General features: G+C 36.8%; 1 protein-coding gene and 1 pseudogene across 1 annotated transcript; one reads left to right on the forward strand and one right to left on the reverse strand.

Annotated features, from left to right (window-relative positions):
* Nucleotides 1-1,328: 1,328 nt before the first annotated feature.
* On the forward strand, nt 1,329-3,051 carry LOC143610644 (AAA-ATPase ASD, mitochondrial-like). The gene is made up of 2 exons (XM_077085061.1): nt 1,329-2,041; nt 2,157-3,051. The coding sequence occupies exons 1-2, from the start codon at nt 1,340-1,342 to the stop codon at nt 2,625-2,627; spliced, it is 1,173 nt and encodes a 390-aa protein (XP_076941176.1). The 5' UTR covers nt 1,329-1,339; the 3' UTR covers nt 2,628-3,051.
* Nucleotides 3,052-4,452: 1,401 nt separating this feature from the next.
* LOC143610634 (MOB kinase activator-like 1A) lies at nt 4,453-13,141 on the reverse strand (annotated as a pseudogene).
* Between the last annotated feature and the right edge of the window lie 2,274 nt (nt 13,142-15,415).

The following is a 15,415-nucleotide window of genomic DNA, read 5'->3' on the forward strand; positions in this document are numbered from 1 at the left end:
GAAAAACTTGTGCGAGATGAACCGTGATGCGAAGCGAAATTCACTATGTGAAGCGAAGCGAAAAGCCAAGCGATGTGAAAATCCAAGCGAAGCGAAAAAGTTTGTTATGCGAAAAAGTTTAGATTCTATAAGCGATCTTTCTAGGGATCCGTTCACCTAATCTGTCAGTACTAGGCCAAGAGTTGGTACACTAACTTTCATGCCATGCGAAGCGAAAAAGTTAACTTGTCCTTTTAACATATTACCAATCCCGTAACACCAATTTTTACACTTTTAAACTCACAACTTTTGGATTTAAGGCAAGTGCACCTTTTATTTTCACCCAAGAACACAAACTAAGTCATGTTCATCAACTAGAGAAGATTCTTTTTGTAATTTTTTTTGTTATTTTTCTTGTTTTTGTGGTTTTCTTTCCAAGAAGCTTTCTTATCTTCTTCACAAGATCAAAACCCAAGGTTGTGATCCAAAAACCCTCAACTAGTGAGCCGAAGCTCTGATACCAATTGCAGGTCCCGTGGCGGGTGAATCTAACAATGTTCTTGGATCAACCTAACTTAGTGCTAGCGGAAATCACACTAAGCAACCTAAGAGGTCTCGGATCTTGAAGTTTATTTCGGTTTGAGAGAGAGAGAGACGAGAGAGAAAGAAAGATATATGTGTGTTAGAGAATTTTGACAAAAGGTTTTCTATTTCATTAACTATCAACTTTCTCTTATGGTATGCTTCTTTATAGAGAATCATGCATGAGAAACATGTCACATTACATGTCCAATGGGCTTCTATACATTATTTTCCTTGGCCATAAGCAAACAAAACAACATAAAAGCCTAATACATATTAAATACAATACAAAAGACCAATATAACAAAATGAGACCTAATAGAGTTTATACGTTTTTTAATGCCTTAACCGTTCAAGGTTAAAGACTGGGGCCGTTGGACGGATAGTCATACGACCACTCTTCTTACACACACTAATATCAGTTCTCTAGTCATTTTTAACTGGAATACAATTAAGAAAATATCCTTATACTATAGGCTATAGCAATGATGTCACGACTCATGCGTATTCCTGTGGGATTAACCCTTGACGTTACTTTGTAGACGCTTCTTGATTATTTTTTTATTATGCTTAGCATGATACCTCCCTTGCAAAAACCTCAAAGGTAAGTATAAATAAACTTACATTAATTATTAATATATTTTCTTATAAACCCACCAATTATTATCATTTCCTTCCGAAGAAAGAAAATTAAGCCTTGACTATTTACAACATTATATGTAACAATACTTTCTCACTTGGTGCAATAACAAATATTTTACCAATCAAGAAGAACACTATGATCGGGGATATGAATCAGCTAGGGCAGATATTCGCCGTCGGCATGTTCATATGGGCAATATTCCGGCAATGGTTTCATGATCAGTTTCATGGGTATGTTGAAATGTACGTTCACAAACTCGTTGGATACATATACCCTTATGTCCAAATCACTTTTCATGAATACCACGTTGAATACTTTGAGCGGAGCAAAGCGTATGCCGCCATCGAACGCTACCTCAGCACGAACTCATCAAACCGAGCTAAACGGCTCAAAGCCAACGTGGTTAAAGACTGTGAATCGGTTGTTTTGAGTATGGATGATTATGAGGAAGTCACAGATGAGTTCAATGGTGTCAAGATCTGGTGGAGTTCAAGTAAAACCATCCCGGACCAGCGGACTTTTTTTTCTTTTCGCGATGATGAGGAGAGGCGATTTTATAGACTCACTTGTCACCGGAAACACCGGGACTTTGTTTCGAAAGTTTACGTGAAGCATGTGCTGGATGAAGGGAAGGCTATTGCTGTGAAAACCAGACAAAGGAAGTTGTATACTAACAACAAGAGTGAGAATTGGCATGGTTACAAGAAGACGATATGGAGCCATATCATATTCGAGCACCCATCAACGTTTGATACGCTTGCGATGGATCCGAAGAAGAAGAAGGATGTTTTGGACGATCTGATGACGTTTAGCAAGTCCAAAGACTACTATAAAAAGGTGTGTTAATTAATCAAGTTTTTATTTTTCCTATTATAGTTAGTATTATTTGATTTATTCAATACGCACACACAATATTATTCAGTAATATAATTTTGTTCTCTCTTTCAAATAGGTGGGCAAGTCATGGAAACGAGGATATCTTCTTTATGGTCCGCCGGGAACTGGGAAGTCTAGCATGATTGCTGCCATGGCCAACCTTCTCGAGTATGATATCTATGATCTTGAACTAGCATCGGTGAATGATAACACGGATTTAAGGAAGCTACTGATCGAGACATCGAGTAAGTCCATAATCGTGATCGAGGACATTGATTGTTCACTTGACCTCAGTGGTCAGAGAAAGAAGGAACAAGAAGATGATAAAGAGGAGAAGGATCCGATCAAGAATATGGAGAAGATGAAGAAGAAGAAAAAGGGAAGCGAGGTGACTTTGTCTGGTCTGTTGAACTTCATTGATGGGTTGTGGTCGGCTTGTGGCAGCAAGAGATTGATCGTGTTCACTACGAACCACATAGAAAAGCTTGATCATGCTCTGATTAGGAGAGGAAGAATGGATAAACATATTGAGATGTTGTATTGTTAAACGTTTAAGGTTCTTGCGAAGAATTATTTGGATGTTGAATCACATGAGTTGTTTGAAACTGTTGGTCGGATGTTGGGGGAGACCAACATGACTCCAGCCGATGTTGCAGAGTGTTTGATGCCAAAGGCAGATGAAGAGGATGTTGAGGTTTGTTTGAAGAAGCAGATCAAGTCTTTGGAGGACGTGAAAGAAGCAGCAAGACTCAAAGCTCTGGAAGATGCCAAGATCAAAGCTGAGGAGGAAGCAGGTAAAAAGAAAGAAGAAACTAGTGAAAAGGTACACAATAGTGATGCACAACTACCCAACGAAGAAAAGAAGGATGGTAAGGATGCGGATAAGGTACAAGCTAGTGAGGCAAAAGAAAACGATGTCATCGTTGGATAAATATGAGGAGAGAATATTTGGTTTCAACTCATGTCAATTTGTTTTCTTACGTGTAATTGTGTATTTTAAATATTAGGAAACTGCTGTAGTCATGTACTCGTTTACAACCCGGCTTGATTTCAACCTAAATGGCTTGGTTTTGCCGTTTTAATTACTTTACTTGATTCTTACAATTAATTAGCATGTTAATTTCATTTGTATTTATCCAAATCATATATAATACATATACAATATATATATACACCCACACATATCCCTAAAATGAAAATTAATAAATAATAATAAGTATCATGTAGACAGTAAACTATGAACTGAACGTACGCATTTTCAAACAAGTCAAATCAACAAACTGGCTCTGGTTTAAAACGATGAAATCGGTTTTCGTCAATTTATAAACACCCATGTCACACAAGAACACTAGCTAATAGTCTTTCACATCCTCGAATACTCGAACTCCACATTTGCTATAATTGTTTCGGTTAATATACACTAATGCCAAATTGTTTGTTAAAATGTTAGGTCATTTTGGAAATTGATTATATATATGTTTTATGTTGAGAGTTAAGATATTATAATGCACCAAGTATACTTGTGATATTTAATCCAAATCAATTAAACTATACCGAAAAAAAGAAATTGTTATCAATCCAAATAAAATAAAATTGTGATTGCAAAATATTCATCTAATGATAATGATCTTTGAGAGTGACATAATTATAAATAACTTAGTACACCTAACCTACACCTTAAAACATGCCATGACATGCTCCAATGTTGGGTTCGTTGGTTGGAAGTGTATTTATTTATGCGTTTTTAGCTAAACAAACCTCTAATGATCGGTTTACAAATTAATCACGTACATATATTATTATGTGTTGAACTTAAACACCATAGAGTATACTTGGTGTAGTCAATGTCAGCCTGGCTGGATTTGATGAAATTCCTATGCAAAAAACCGTAACAACAAACCAAAACCGGTCTAGAAGATCAAGTGGGTCGGTTTAAACTGATTTTCTTTTCCGAAAAATCAAAAACATTTAAGTCAGTATCAAAAGTTTTAAACAATTAAAAAAATCATGAATATAAAACACACACACATACACAATTGCATATCGAAAAAATGAGAAATACATAAATTACGCGAAACAGCTTGTCTACTTTACACGACCGGTCTGTTAAAACCACAACGTGAACTAAACCGCATTAACTTTAAACCAGTTTTGTTGTTTTGGTTTGAATGACTTGGTCAGTATTAACGGTTTATGAACTCAATTACCATAACATAGTAGCAAACACAGATTTGCATATCAGAACTTTTGCATCAAGGGCTGGAATATAATGATACAGTAAAAAAAACACAGCATAAAAATTACACAATTTTAACCATATGGTCTTATATATTATGTTCCTGAATATAGTTGAGTCTAATTATAGATCAAATTCAGTGAGGAACCACAATGGATTCTATAAGTTCTTGGAGCGGAGCTAGCTCCTTGTTGTCGATCAAGCCGAACTCCTGCATACACAAAAAATTAAGAAGATGACAAAATATCAATTCAGAAAAAAATTTAAAATAATTCTATCCATAAACCATGTTCGAACATGTTGTAATAATACTTCTTATTTGATCATAATCAACGCATGAATTATATACATAAATTTTAAGTTTTAGGGCCAAAGTAAATAAGCAATGTAACCAAGCTTAATTAATTTATAACAAGTTTAAGAAAACTTACACATGTAAACAATATGAAATGCTTGAAGCATGTATTCAAATGTGCCTTCTCTTTGAGGCTCACAATCTTCTGAAAGTGTGTATTGTAGATATGAGCGTATACGCGAAATAAGCGTTCAAATATAGTTTTAACAACTTCCCTGAAATTGTTAGGAAATGGTGTACCTGTAATGTAATCATATATGATCATTATAACTAAGTTAAAATGTTAATAGGATCCTCGGAATTCATTCATAGAAAAAACAAAGTACAAAAATCATAGGACCAAAATATATTCCACCAAAAGAACAACTCAACAAAGTATTACCAAATATCTTAGGTTTGAGAGGGACATAAGGGTTTAGGGAAAAGAGCAGAAAAGAGGATATCATCAACAAAAACAAACATCATGACCACAGACAACCACCCAAGGCATTTTTTATTGAGAAAATAAGTAGTTAAAATATATCAATCCAAAACGCTTTTGGAATGTTCATTTGAAAGAATATGGTTGAGCCACTTCGGTGGCAATTTTTTCGTTCTAAAACCCCATTTTGGGTTGCTGTGTAACATAAGATGACTCATGAAGAATGTCGCGTTGAAGAACATAGGACAAAAATGACCCGCGAAGATATTATTTAGCATTGTTAGTCCACAATGTTCAGACAAAAACATTAAACTACGATTTTACTTCAGCATCAAAGGAACGAAAATGTGTGAACAATTCAAAACGATTTTTCATCAAAGAGAGTCAAGTCACACGAAAATAATCGCACTGGCCAGATTTGTGTGTTTTGTCGGTAGTTGGGTAGAGTATCTCAAACATGTTTTTATAAGTTAAGCATAGTCAAACATAGATAATGACGGTTTTCTTGTAAGCCATAATCAACAAGAATCGAAAGAAAAAGGGAAATGGTTCCCATATCCTTTGAGATAGCAGAGTTACAAACTGAAAACAAGATATTACCGAGCTTTTGAGGAAATACGGATTCATCATCCAATTGGGATTCAATCCAATCCATCAAGTACTCGACATATTTTGGAGCTGAGACCTCAATTGGCTTCTTGATTTGCACACCATCAGCCCATCAATATTATATTATACTATATATTAATTTTGAACTTTTGTATGCATAAAGGGTTGTACAGTCTGTTACATACGTTGTACAGTTTGTGTTCATTTCACTTTTCTCCATGTGTTCTTGGAGACTTTACACGTGTATGCCAAGTGTTGATTTAGCCCTTCCCTTATTTTCAAAATACACATACTGCACATCAAGCGTCACCAGGAACGTTTGATTTTATTTTTCCGACGACGGCCTTACTGGTGGTTTATTTGTAGGTTTCCGGCACTGACATGAGGTTTCCAGTCAGTAACCGACACCGGCTGTTGCTTGGCGGCCCTAAAATAGACAAACATTATGCTAACCCAATGACTGAAAAAAGGATTTCTGGCACAGATAGGAAAATGCGTGCCCTACTGCAAGCAGATTGCGCCAGCTATGGTAAACTCCAAACTTTAATCGATGTTTCGGCCCTTTAGTGCTTGATAACGACTGATCTTTCTTTGTGTGATCTTTTTCAGGCAACGACAACCATCGGGCCTTTAAACAGAAGCAGAGCCGGTGGCATTGCGGGGTTCGTGGCGGCAAGAGGTTGTGGAGTTGAAGAGTCAAAGAGTTTGGAAGGCATACATATATTGTAAGATGTTTTTTTTTTTTTTTGCAAATTAAGACTTGAAAAGATAATGTTTTATGTTAAATTTGCTTTGATCGCTAGGTTCAACATTTACTTATATTAAGAATGATGAACTTCTATGTCTTTACAAGTTAAAGCGTACGGATTGGTCATTTCAACTTCATTTGTGCTTATATGTTTCAGGTGTCGTTGTTTTGCTTTACTTATTTAAATTTTAGGGGTTGTTCATTAGTTTTGGGATCGCGACCTTGGATACTGTTGCCTCCCACAATGGTCACCATCGGGTTTAGCACTACTTGATTTAGGCTTTCGTTGCGCTGTAACCTTGGTTCGGTGGCCTTTTGGTATGGACACATTCCGGAGAGGATGAATATTGAAACGCCTGGTCGTCTGTTGACGGCAGTTGTTCAGTGACCGGTTCTGTGGCGGCAGCATGGCGGTCTTTTTGATGTTTCGTGGGGAGGTGATTGGCTAACGCTGTTGTTGGGTTCTTTTTCCAAACTAAGAACCAAACCGTTAGTGACGGTTCCTTATGGTTTTCGGTATGAACCATAAACCAAACCGATCGTTATGGTTTGAAATTTTTGAAATCGACGTCCAACAGTTAAAAAAAACAACCATGAAACCAAACCGATGACCAGTCTGGGCGGCTTCGTTGTTTCAAACCGGACCGCAAACATCCCTACTGATAACCCAAGTTTGTGGTATTAACTTTCTTATTTTGTAATTAGTTGTTTTTTTGAATGTTGTTTGTTGTAATTAGTTAGCTTTTAATCTGTGATATTTAGTTTATTTGTGCACATATTTTCACGGCTGCAAAGGAGCAGGGGGTGTTCCGAAGAAGGATATCGTTATTTTGTGAAGCTATTGTTGCGATCGTCTCCTCGGTGTTTGTTCATTCCTTTTTGTTTATGGAGTATTTTGTTTATGGAGTTGTTGATTTTTAGGTTTTCTTTTGTGTTATACATTTTTTCTTTTCATTTATGTTTTGAGTAGCTTTAAAATTTTTAAATGTTATCAAGATTCTCCACCTTTTGAACTTTTTAATGATATTGAAGACAAATATTTTCTTCATTTGCACGCCATTTATTCCGTCATTCGTTTTGGTTTTTGTGTTCAGCTATCGTTTCACAACCCCCTGCAACGCGAAGGGTCGAAATACTAATTATACTTTAAATTGCAATAATATTTGCATTAATAACATTTTAGATTTTCCTGTACTATATATGGTGTCTTGTTCCTATATGACTAGGTGTGTGTCTGTGTGTGTGTGTGAAATATATGAAAATATAAGTAGCATTATAGGTAAGACTTACTTTGGGCCTGCAGTCATAGTTGGACAACTCTCTGGTGTACAAAACTCAGTTAATGTTCCATAAAGAAGATTCACCTGGTTAAAGAAAGGCTTTCTCTATTCGGACACCCAGTTTGTTATTTGGACACCCTTCCCTACCTATACGACTCGTATAGCTTATACTAGTCGTATAGAAGTCAGTTTTATGTCAGAACCCGTTGACCCTTTAATACGAGAAGAGCTATACGGGCAACCCCCCATACGACTAGTATGGGCTATACGAGATGAATTTGAATTTTCATGATAGCTTGCACATCTTTTTAGACCTCCTATACGACTACGTGTATGAGTTGTATGAGCTATACGAGATAAATTCGTACGAGACAAAATACATTTTGTTTCAAATGAAAAAACTAGTTAGGGTGGTGTTAGTAAAGTTTTCAAAACTATACATGACCCATTTTCCACGCACAAAAACACCACGTATACGAGTCGTATAAGGTTTAGGACTCGTATAGATGGTGTGGAGAAAATATAGCTTTTAGAAATAAGAACTATAAACACATGCTTCATAATTGCCATTGTTATGCATTAAAATTTGAGTTAGTGATGCATTTATTATTATATGTAATGGCTTTATGTATGATGTAATGGTCTACCAACTAATTTAACAACTCTGATGTAATGGTTTGCAACTTTATATTTGACATAAAATTTCCGAATTAGATTAAAATACAACATACATAACATATATCATCCTAAGTCTACATAATTAGTTTGACGTTCTGTTTGCTGATCTGTAAACATTTTTACGCGCAGCCGATACAAGTCTTCCCAACCACTTACCATTTCATGTCTGTAATGTTTCCAGTAAGAATTAACTGTTGTCATCGGGTATATCCCTTCAAACTTAACAACCACAAGATGACAATCGTCGACATTTAGAATGGCAATGGTGGCATGATCTAGGATTTCTTGAGGAAGATGTAACAATGGAAAATTTGTAGAATTGTTAAGTTCATCTGTTGACAATGAGTGAACGATCACCCCATACCTATTAACGATCATAAAAGTTGTGGACGGCATATCCATCCAGCGTTCTCGTGGAGCCATTCCATAGCTTGACCAATGCAGGGAATTAAATACTCTATTACAACGAATGTCATCGAATACATGGATGTACACATTCCAATTACTCATCATCTCTTGTATAAGTTCATTTCATATATGGATCCAGTCATCTTCAGGACGACCTAGGGCAACAGCCGTAGACCGAAATCCACAATTTACATCAGTAGCAACATCTTGTATATGTGAAACAAAAGGTTGAAGAATGTAGTGAACTTGTTCTAAATACTTGTGATGGTAACGTCTCTCTTGAGAAACTGGCACATAACTATGTCTCTCATTGTCCTGGCTACCCATATAAGAACTGTGTCTCACATTTTCTTGGCTACCCGTATAAGAACTGTGTCTGGCGTTGTTTTCGACACCGAAAAAGGAACTGTGTCTGGAAGGGTCTGTCTGGGTGGGCATGGTTTCATGAACGCTTAATGATGTAGAATTACTGCATTTGAGAGGGGGCTCGCGTTTGCTATTTTCCTTGGACTTTGTCGGTGGACGCCCGCGGTTATGTTTTTAGACTTCTGGTTGTTGACTGGTTGATGAGGCTGGCCTTACTAGTGAAAGGAACTTTGACAACATACTTTTTTTTGCCCTTTGACTCTTTTCTAAATTGTTGTACAAATTCTTCTACCAGCTCGTTAGCTTTTGAGTCAAGACCTTCATCCTCGTCAACAAATAACAGATCGAAATCCAACTTCCTCCAATATATATCTATCGAATCCAAAGGAATGGTTTGATCTGAAGTCAAATACTTTGAAATCATACATGCACATGGCATACCACAACTTGTGCGAACATGACACCCGCACGTTCTACCAGACTCCATCAACTTGTTGACCTGGTTACGCTCACCCCATAATATATCTAGAGCTTTACATGAAACATGACGGCGTAACTCGTTGAAAAGTGGTATGTTGTGGTGATTCATTTTCTTTTTACGACTCTTCAAAGGTTGCTTTTATGGCTATTAGCTGGCTCACCATGATTCGATCGATAATACCCACAAGTTTATCAGTGGTAGCGAAGCTTTGCCTGCAATGCTTTTTTATGTTCTCATTAATGTGCCATCTACATAGTAGTTTGGCAGCATTAGGGAAGACAATTTCACAAGCATTCATCAGGGCAAGATAACAATATGTTAATATCACACGTGGCATCATGCAGTTGTCTAATGTCGTCTTTAGCATAGTTAGCACCCACGTGAAATTATCCTCCTTTTCATTGGATATAGCTGCCATTGCTATATGAAATGTCTTGCTGGTTGAAGTTACACCAACGATTTGTACAAACGACATCTTGTATACGTTTGTATTGTACGTTGTGTCTATCACCAACACATGCGGGAATGCACGATATATCATATACGATGTTGGATGAATGAAGAACAAATCCTCCAAGGCATTTGTGGATGGATTTGTGCGATGGTTGTGCGTATAAGTCGTGTCATGCAACAAATTGAAAAGAACCTCCATCGGGCTTTTTCCTCGGCGATCTTCTTTAGGGATCTTTTGCCCTTCATTGTAAACGGTTTTGATGCAGATCACATTTCTTTCATCCTTAGACTTTAAGTTACATAAAATGTCACGTGGTGGCGCTCGGTTTCGATACATATCATGTACCATAACCTTTTGAGCAGGAGTAAGTCTACCTGCATATGCGTGACCCTCGAAATGTTGAACAAGTTCATGGTTGTATGTATCATCAACCACCCGCAACCTCCAACCATTGTATTGTCACAAATAGTTGCCTATTAAGCTAAAATTGCAATCGGTTTTGATTGTACCAGAACGCCTAACTGTCGCAGTACAATTGTATGACTCGCCATGATTACACTTTAGCCAAACTTTAACGACTTCTCCACTGGCGTTTGTCTTCGACCGTTGGGTTACTACGACAACACCAACTTCACGACCTATCGTTTTCGCCCGGTCCTTAAGTTCGTCGACAGACGAAAACAACTGAAAACAAATGTAACCTTCTGTTAACAACAATATCTTAAATATTAAATAACATAAACATACTTTATAAAATTAATTATACCTCGTTGGTTGAAAATGGTGAGACAATGTCGGAAGTTTCACCAACACAATCATCTTGATTGTCATCATCAACAAACGACATATCTAACTCTTTTTTTTATTACTTTTTTTTAAACACTATAACCACTTTAATTTGCTAGATATTTTGTTGTGACACAGTAACCTCTCAATATATATTTGATTGGTTAGCATATTGCGTCGTGTTATACAATTTACGATGGAATCTTGTTTCGTGTCAAATAATTTACTGAATATTATATCGTGTCAAATAACTGGCAGAATAGGGTATCGTGTCAAATAATTACCCTGCCTATAGGATTCGTATAACCTATACTACTCGTATAAAACTAGTCATTCATGTGCTCTTTCCAGACATAGTACACTGAACTAACGAGTCGTATAGATTATACTACTAGTATAAGTCTTAAGTCTGGTTAAAATCATCTAAAAAGTTGGTATGTATGGACTGAGAAGGGTGTATCAGGATCCAAAACGACTCGTATAGGCTATACTAGTCGTATAGAGAGTGTATGGGCATTATACGAGTAGTATAAGCCATACGTCTCGTATAAATACCAACACCATCTCGTATAACTCATACGACTCGTTTTAGAATTTGGTCAAACACCTTTTCCAAAAAACTGGTGGATGTCAGGGTACGGATGCCTATACGACTCGTATAAGCTATACGAGTCGTATAGATGGTGTATGAATTTTGAAGATGGGTGTTTTATTAGCAGGACCCTAAAGAAATCCACAGATGAAATTCAAAAGAAAAAAAAGTACGAAACCATTTTCATTCACATTCTTGTAAACATTTCTAAGCTACAAATACTTTATTCAATACAGGCAGAGTTAGAAAATAAGCAAGCTAGATAATGGTAAAAACAGATAGGTTTTTACTCGCCGGGTGGTTTAACTGCAATTAGTATGTCAAATATGACAAAAAAAGAAACCTATATAACTTAACGAATTAAAAGTAAATTTCAATGACTTTCTAACTGTTCAATACTTTAACCCGTTTGACCCGTTTCCTTTTTACTTGAATTATTTATTTATTATTATTCTTTTTTACTTTTTTTTACACTGATCAAAAATGACACATATAACCAGAAACCACACAGAGATAGTTGGGAAAGGACGGCAACTATTGACAGCAAGCCACTCACTTAAATCCTCCCGGCCGGGTGGAAGTGTTATGGCTTCTCTTAAATTCCCACTACCCCAAGTCGAATCAATATGTTTCCTTAATTGAGCACCCTGCCAAAAAAACACCATCAAATAATTTAATCTAAAAATCCTTAGGTTGAGAATTCAAAAAGATAAACTTTAAAATAAAGTAAGGATGAACTGAGAGATTAACCTTACTCCCGGAAGGTCCACTTTTCTTGGGACGAAATGTCCTCTGGTTCCTATCAAGATGGTCATGATAAGATACATTAAAACTGTAGCATGACAACTAGATATTAATGCAATCATAAGTCTTGCATGGAGAATGTGAAATTTGTCTAAGGCGTTATAGTGTGCGGTCCACGAGGCCAACCAATACGTCATAAAGAAATTTTCTTGTTAATGTCATTTGACGTCTGGTCTGGATTTGCTTATGGTGTTACATAGGAGCATTCTCAACCAATTCTTTAAAATTATGTGAGGGGATTTTGCAAATTTTAGGGTGGAGTTAGGAGTGGTTGTGAGTGTAAATTATAGGGTGGAGAGAGAAAATGTAGTGATTTTTTGTAAATTTAGGAAAACTTTGTTTGCCCTTATTTATTTTTTAATATTTGTTGAAGTGGTTGTGAGCAGAGGATGGAGAAAAATGTAATGATAAAAGTATAAAAAAATTATTATTTAATTGAACATAAGAGAGAAATATAGTGTTTTTTAGTATAATTATAGAGATGGGGATGGTGAACAGGTGAGAATGATAACTTTCTTAAACATTGTCCCAAAGAGTTACCCCTAAACCAACCATAATACCGAAGTCAATAAAACTTTATCTATGCATATTTACTTTCAGAAGACCAAATCTATCTTTCTAAATAACACTGTGAACTCTATGCATTTCAAAACAATATAACCTATGACTTATCAATTTCAAAATTCAATTTAAACCTTTAAATGCATTTCCATGCAAAAACGCTAAATATTTAAGAATCAGACACTGAGATAAAAAAGAACTTCAATAAGATCCAGAAAGATTGAAAATGTGAAAAGAATGGAGATGAGATTAGACTTGCCTGTCGAGGCCGAAAAGACTCATGACTACGATAGGATACCGAAAAAGACTGAAAGTGTTGTTGATTGATGAAAATGGAGAAAATAAATTAGGGATATGTCTGTCGATGGATATATAATTGGAAGAGTGTGTGCTTGATTATTTGCTGGGGTGCAGTACTATTAATTAAATTCAGTGGACTCCTTGAACAAGCTGGCCTGGGCTGATCTGACTCCAAATCCGATACGATTTGTCCGCCATCTGTTGTGTGTGAAACCTGCAACTAGTGTGAAGCCACTCTTGTGGTTTGTCAAAAGTAGCAACAGAAAATGTGTATGAAACCTACAACCATGTTTTGCAGCCTGTCAACATAAGTGGCGGAAGACAGCAGTGTGTTGATTCATTTCCTCTGCTGCATTAATTTCTTTGTTTGACAAAATCTTATTCAATCTCTATATGACAGATTCATCTGTATTGAAATCAATATGTCACAAGAAGAAAGAAATAAAACATTTCTAGTTACCCACCGTGGACGTAGGTCAGATTTGGACCAAACCACGTTAAATCTTTTTTGTTCTTGATTATGAGCACAGTGAGTGTATGATTTGTGTTCGTGTGACCCGTCTGATCTTAACAACTGGTATCAGAGCGTAGGCTCTTTGAATCACACAAACTAGGTAGGAGGAAAAGGTGAAGAAGAAGGACATGTACCAGAGGGATTCGGAACCAAGGTTCTGAACCACCAGCCGCTGCCGCTACTTGCTAGCACCTTCACCGCCAGCACCGCCACCGCCGTCGCTGCCGCCAGCACCGCCACTGCCGTCGCGACTTAGGGTTTTGACGAACCGTCACCCGCTCCCCTCGCCGGAAATCGTGCACGCCACCATCGCCGCTCGTTTTCTTGGGAGATCGCTAAAAGGAGTTTTCATTTTTGTTGTCCGCTCCTTTTTTTGTTGTCTGCTCAAGAAGAAAGAAGACATTTTTTTTTCTTGGAATACGTGAAGAAGAAAGGGTTTAAAAAGAAAAAAAATAATTTCCATATTTAACACAAGGCCCCTCAAGTTTGAACAAGGTCTCATTATCCATCATAACTTGTTCCTTGCCAATTAAAGCTTGAAACAAAAGTTATTTTTTGTTTCTGATTATTGCTTTCTCTCGTATAAATTACCACTTAGCACTACGTACCCGTTTGGTTAGTAGTAATTTGATAAGTTTGATGGAAGCGATTATGGATTTTGGAGAATGCAAATTGAAGATTTGTTGTATCAGAAAAGTTTGCATTTGCCTATTTTGGGTGAACAACCGGATGAAATGTATGATGAAGAATGGAAGTTGTTGGATAGACAAGCTTTGGGTATGGTTAGGCTTTCTTTGGCAAAGACTGTTGCGTAAAACATTGTCAATGAAACAACCACATATGGTGTATTGAAAGCTTTGTCCAACATGTATGAAAAACCATCCGCTTCAAACAAAGTATTCCTCATCCGACAATTGGTTAACACCAAGATGAAGGAAGGCATGTCGGTTACCGCTCACATAAATGAGTTCAACTCGATTATCTCTCATTTAGCCTCTGTTGGAATAAAGTTTGAAGATGAAATACAAGCACTACTCCTTTTATCATCAATTCATCATTGCCCGACAGTTGGTCAGGCACAGTCACAGATGTTAGTAGTGCATCCGGCACGATTAAACTCACTTTCAAGAGTATTCGTGACTTGATAGTGAATGAAGATATTAGACGGAGAAGCAATGGTGAAACTTCAAATTCTAGTTCTTTATTGCATACAGAAAGTAGAGGAAGAAGAAACGAAAGAGGACGTAGTCGAGGCAGGTCTAAGTCTAGAAAAAAGGGACAGTCAAAGAACAGAGAAGACATTGAATGTTGGAATTGCAAAGAAAAAGGTCACTTTAGAAGCCAATGTACAAACCCAGCTGCAAAGAAAGAAGTAAACAGCGTATCCTCGGAAGAATTAGGTGATGCTCTCATCTGTTCTGTTGAAGATTCAGTTGAATCTTGGATTATGGATTCGGGTGCTTCTTTTCATGCTATCTCATGCCCAGATATAGTCAAGAATCTACGAACGGGTAACTTTGGTAAAGTTCGTTTAGCAGATGATCAAATGCTTGATATAATAGGTATTGGAGATGTAGACTTGAAGACCTCATTAGGAACTATATGGACATTGAAAAATGTCAGGGTTATTCCTAACTTGAGGAGAAAGTTTATTTCAGTTGGAAAATTGGATGATGAAGGGTTTAATGTTCACTTTGGGGGTGGACAATGGAAAGTGATCAAAGGCAATTTAGTGATTGCCA

This window comes from Bidens hawaiensis, unplaced genomic scaffold, assembly GCF_021521415.1.
Source record: "Bidens hawaiensis isolate Kalapana, Puna unplaced genomic scaffold, B.hawaiensis_p1.1 tig00027288_1, whole genome shotgun sequence".
NCBI classification, from domain to species: Eukaryota; Viridiplantae; Streptophyta; class Magnoliopsida; order Asterales; family Asteraceae; genus Bidens; species Bidens hawaiensis.

What these genes read in the sequence shown, in the direction of transcription:
- LOC143610644 (XM_077085061.1), top strand. Translation starts at nt 1,340, where the DNA reads ATGATCGGGGATATGAATCAGCTAGGGCAGATATTCGCCGTCGGCATG. An exon ending in CCAAAGACTACTATAAAAAG is followed by an intron (nt 2,042 to 2,156) that starts GTGTGTTAATTA and finishes TCTTTCAAATAG; the next exon opens with GTGGGCAAGTCATGGAAACG.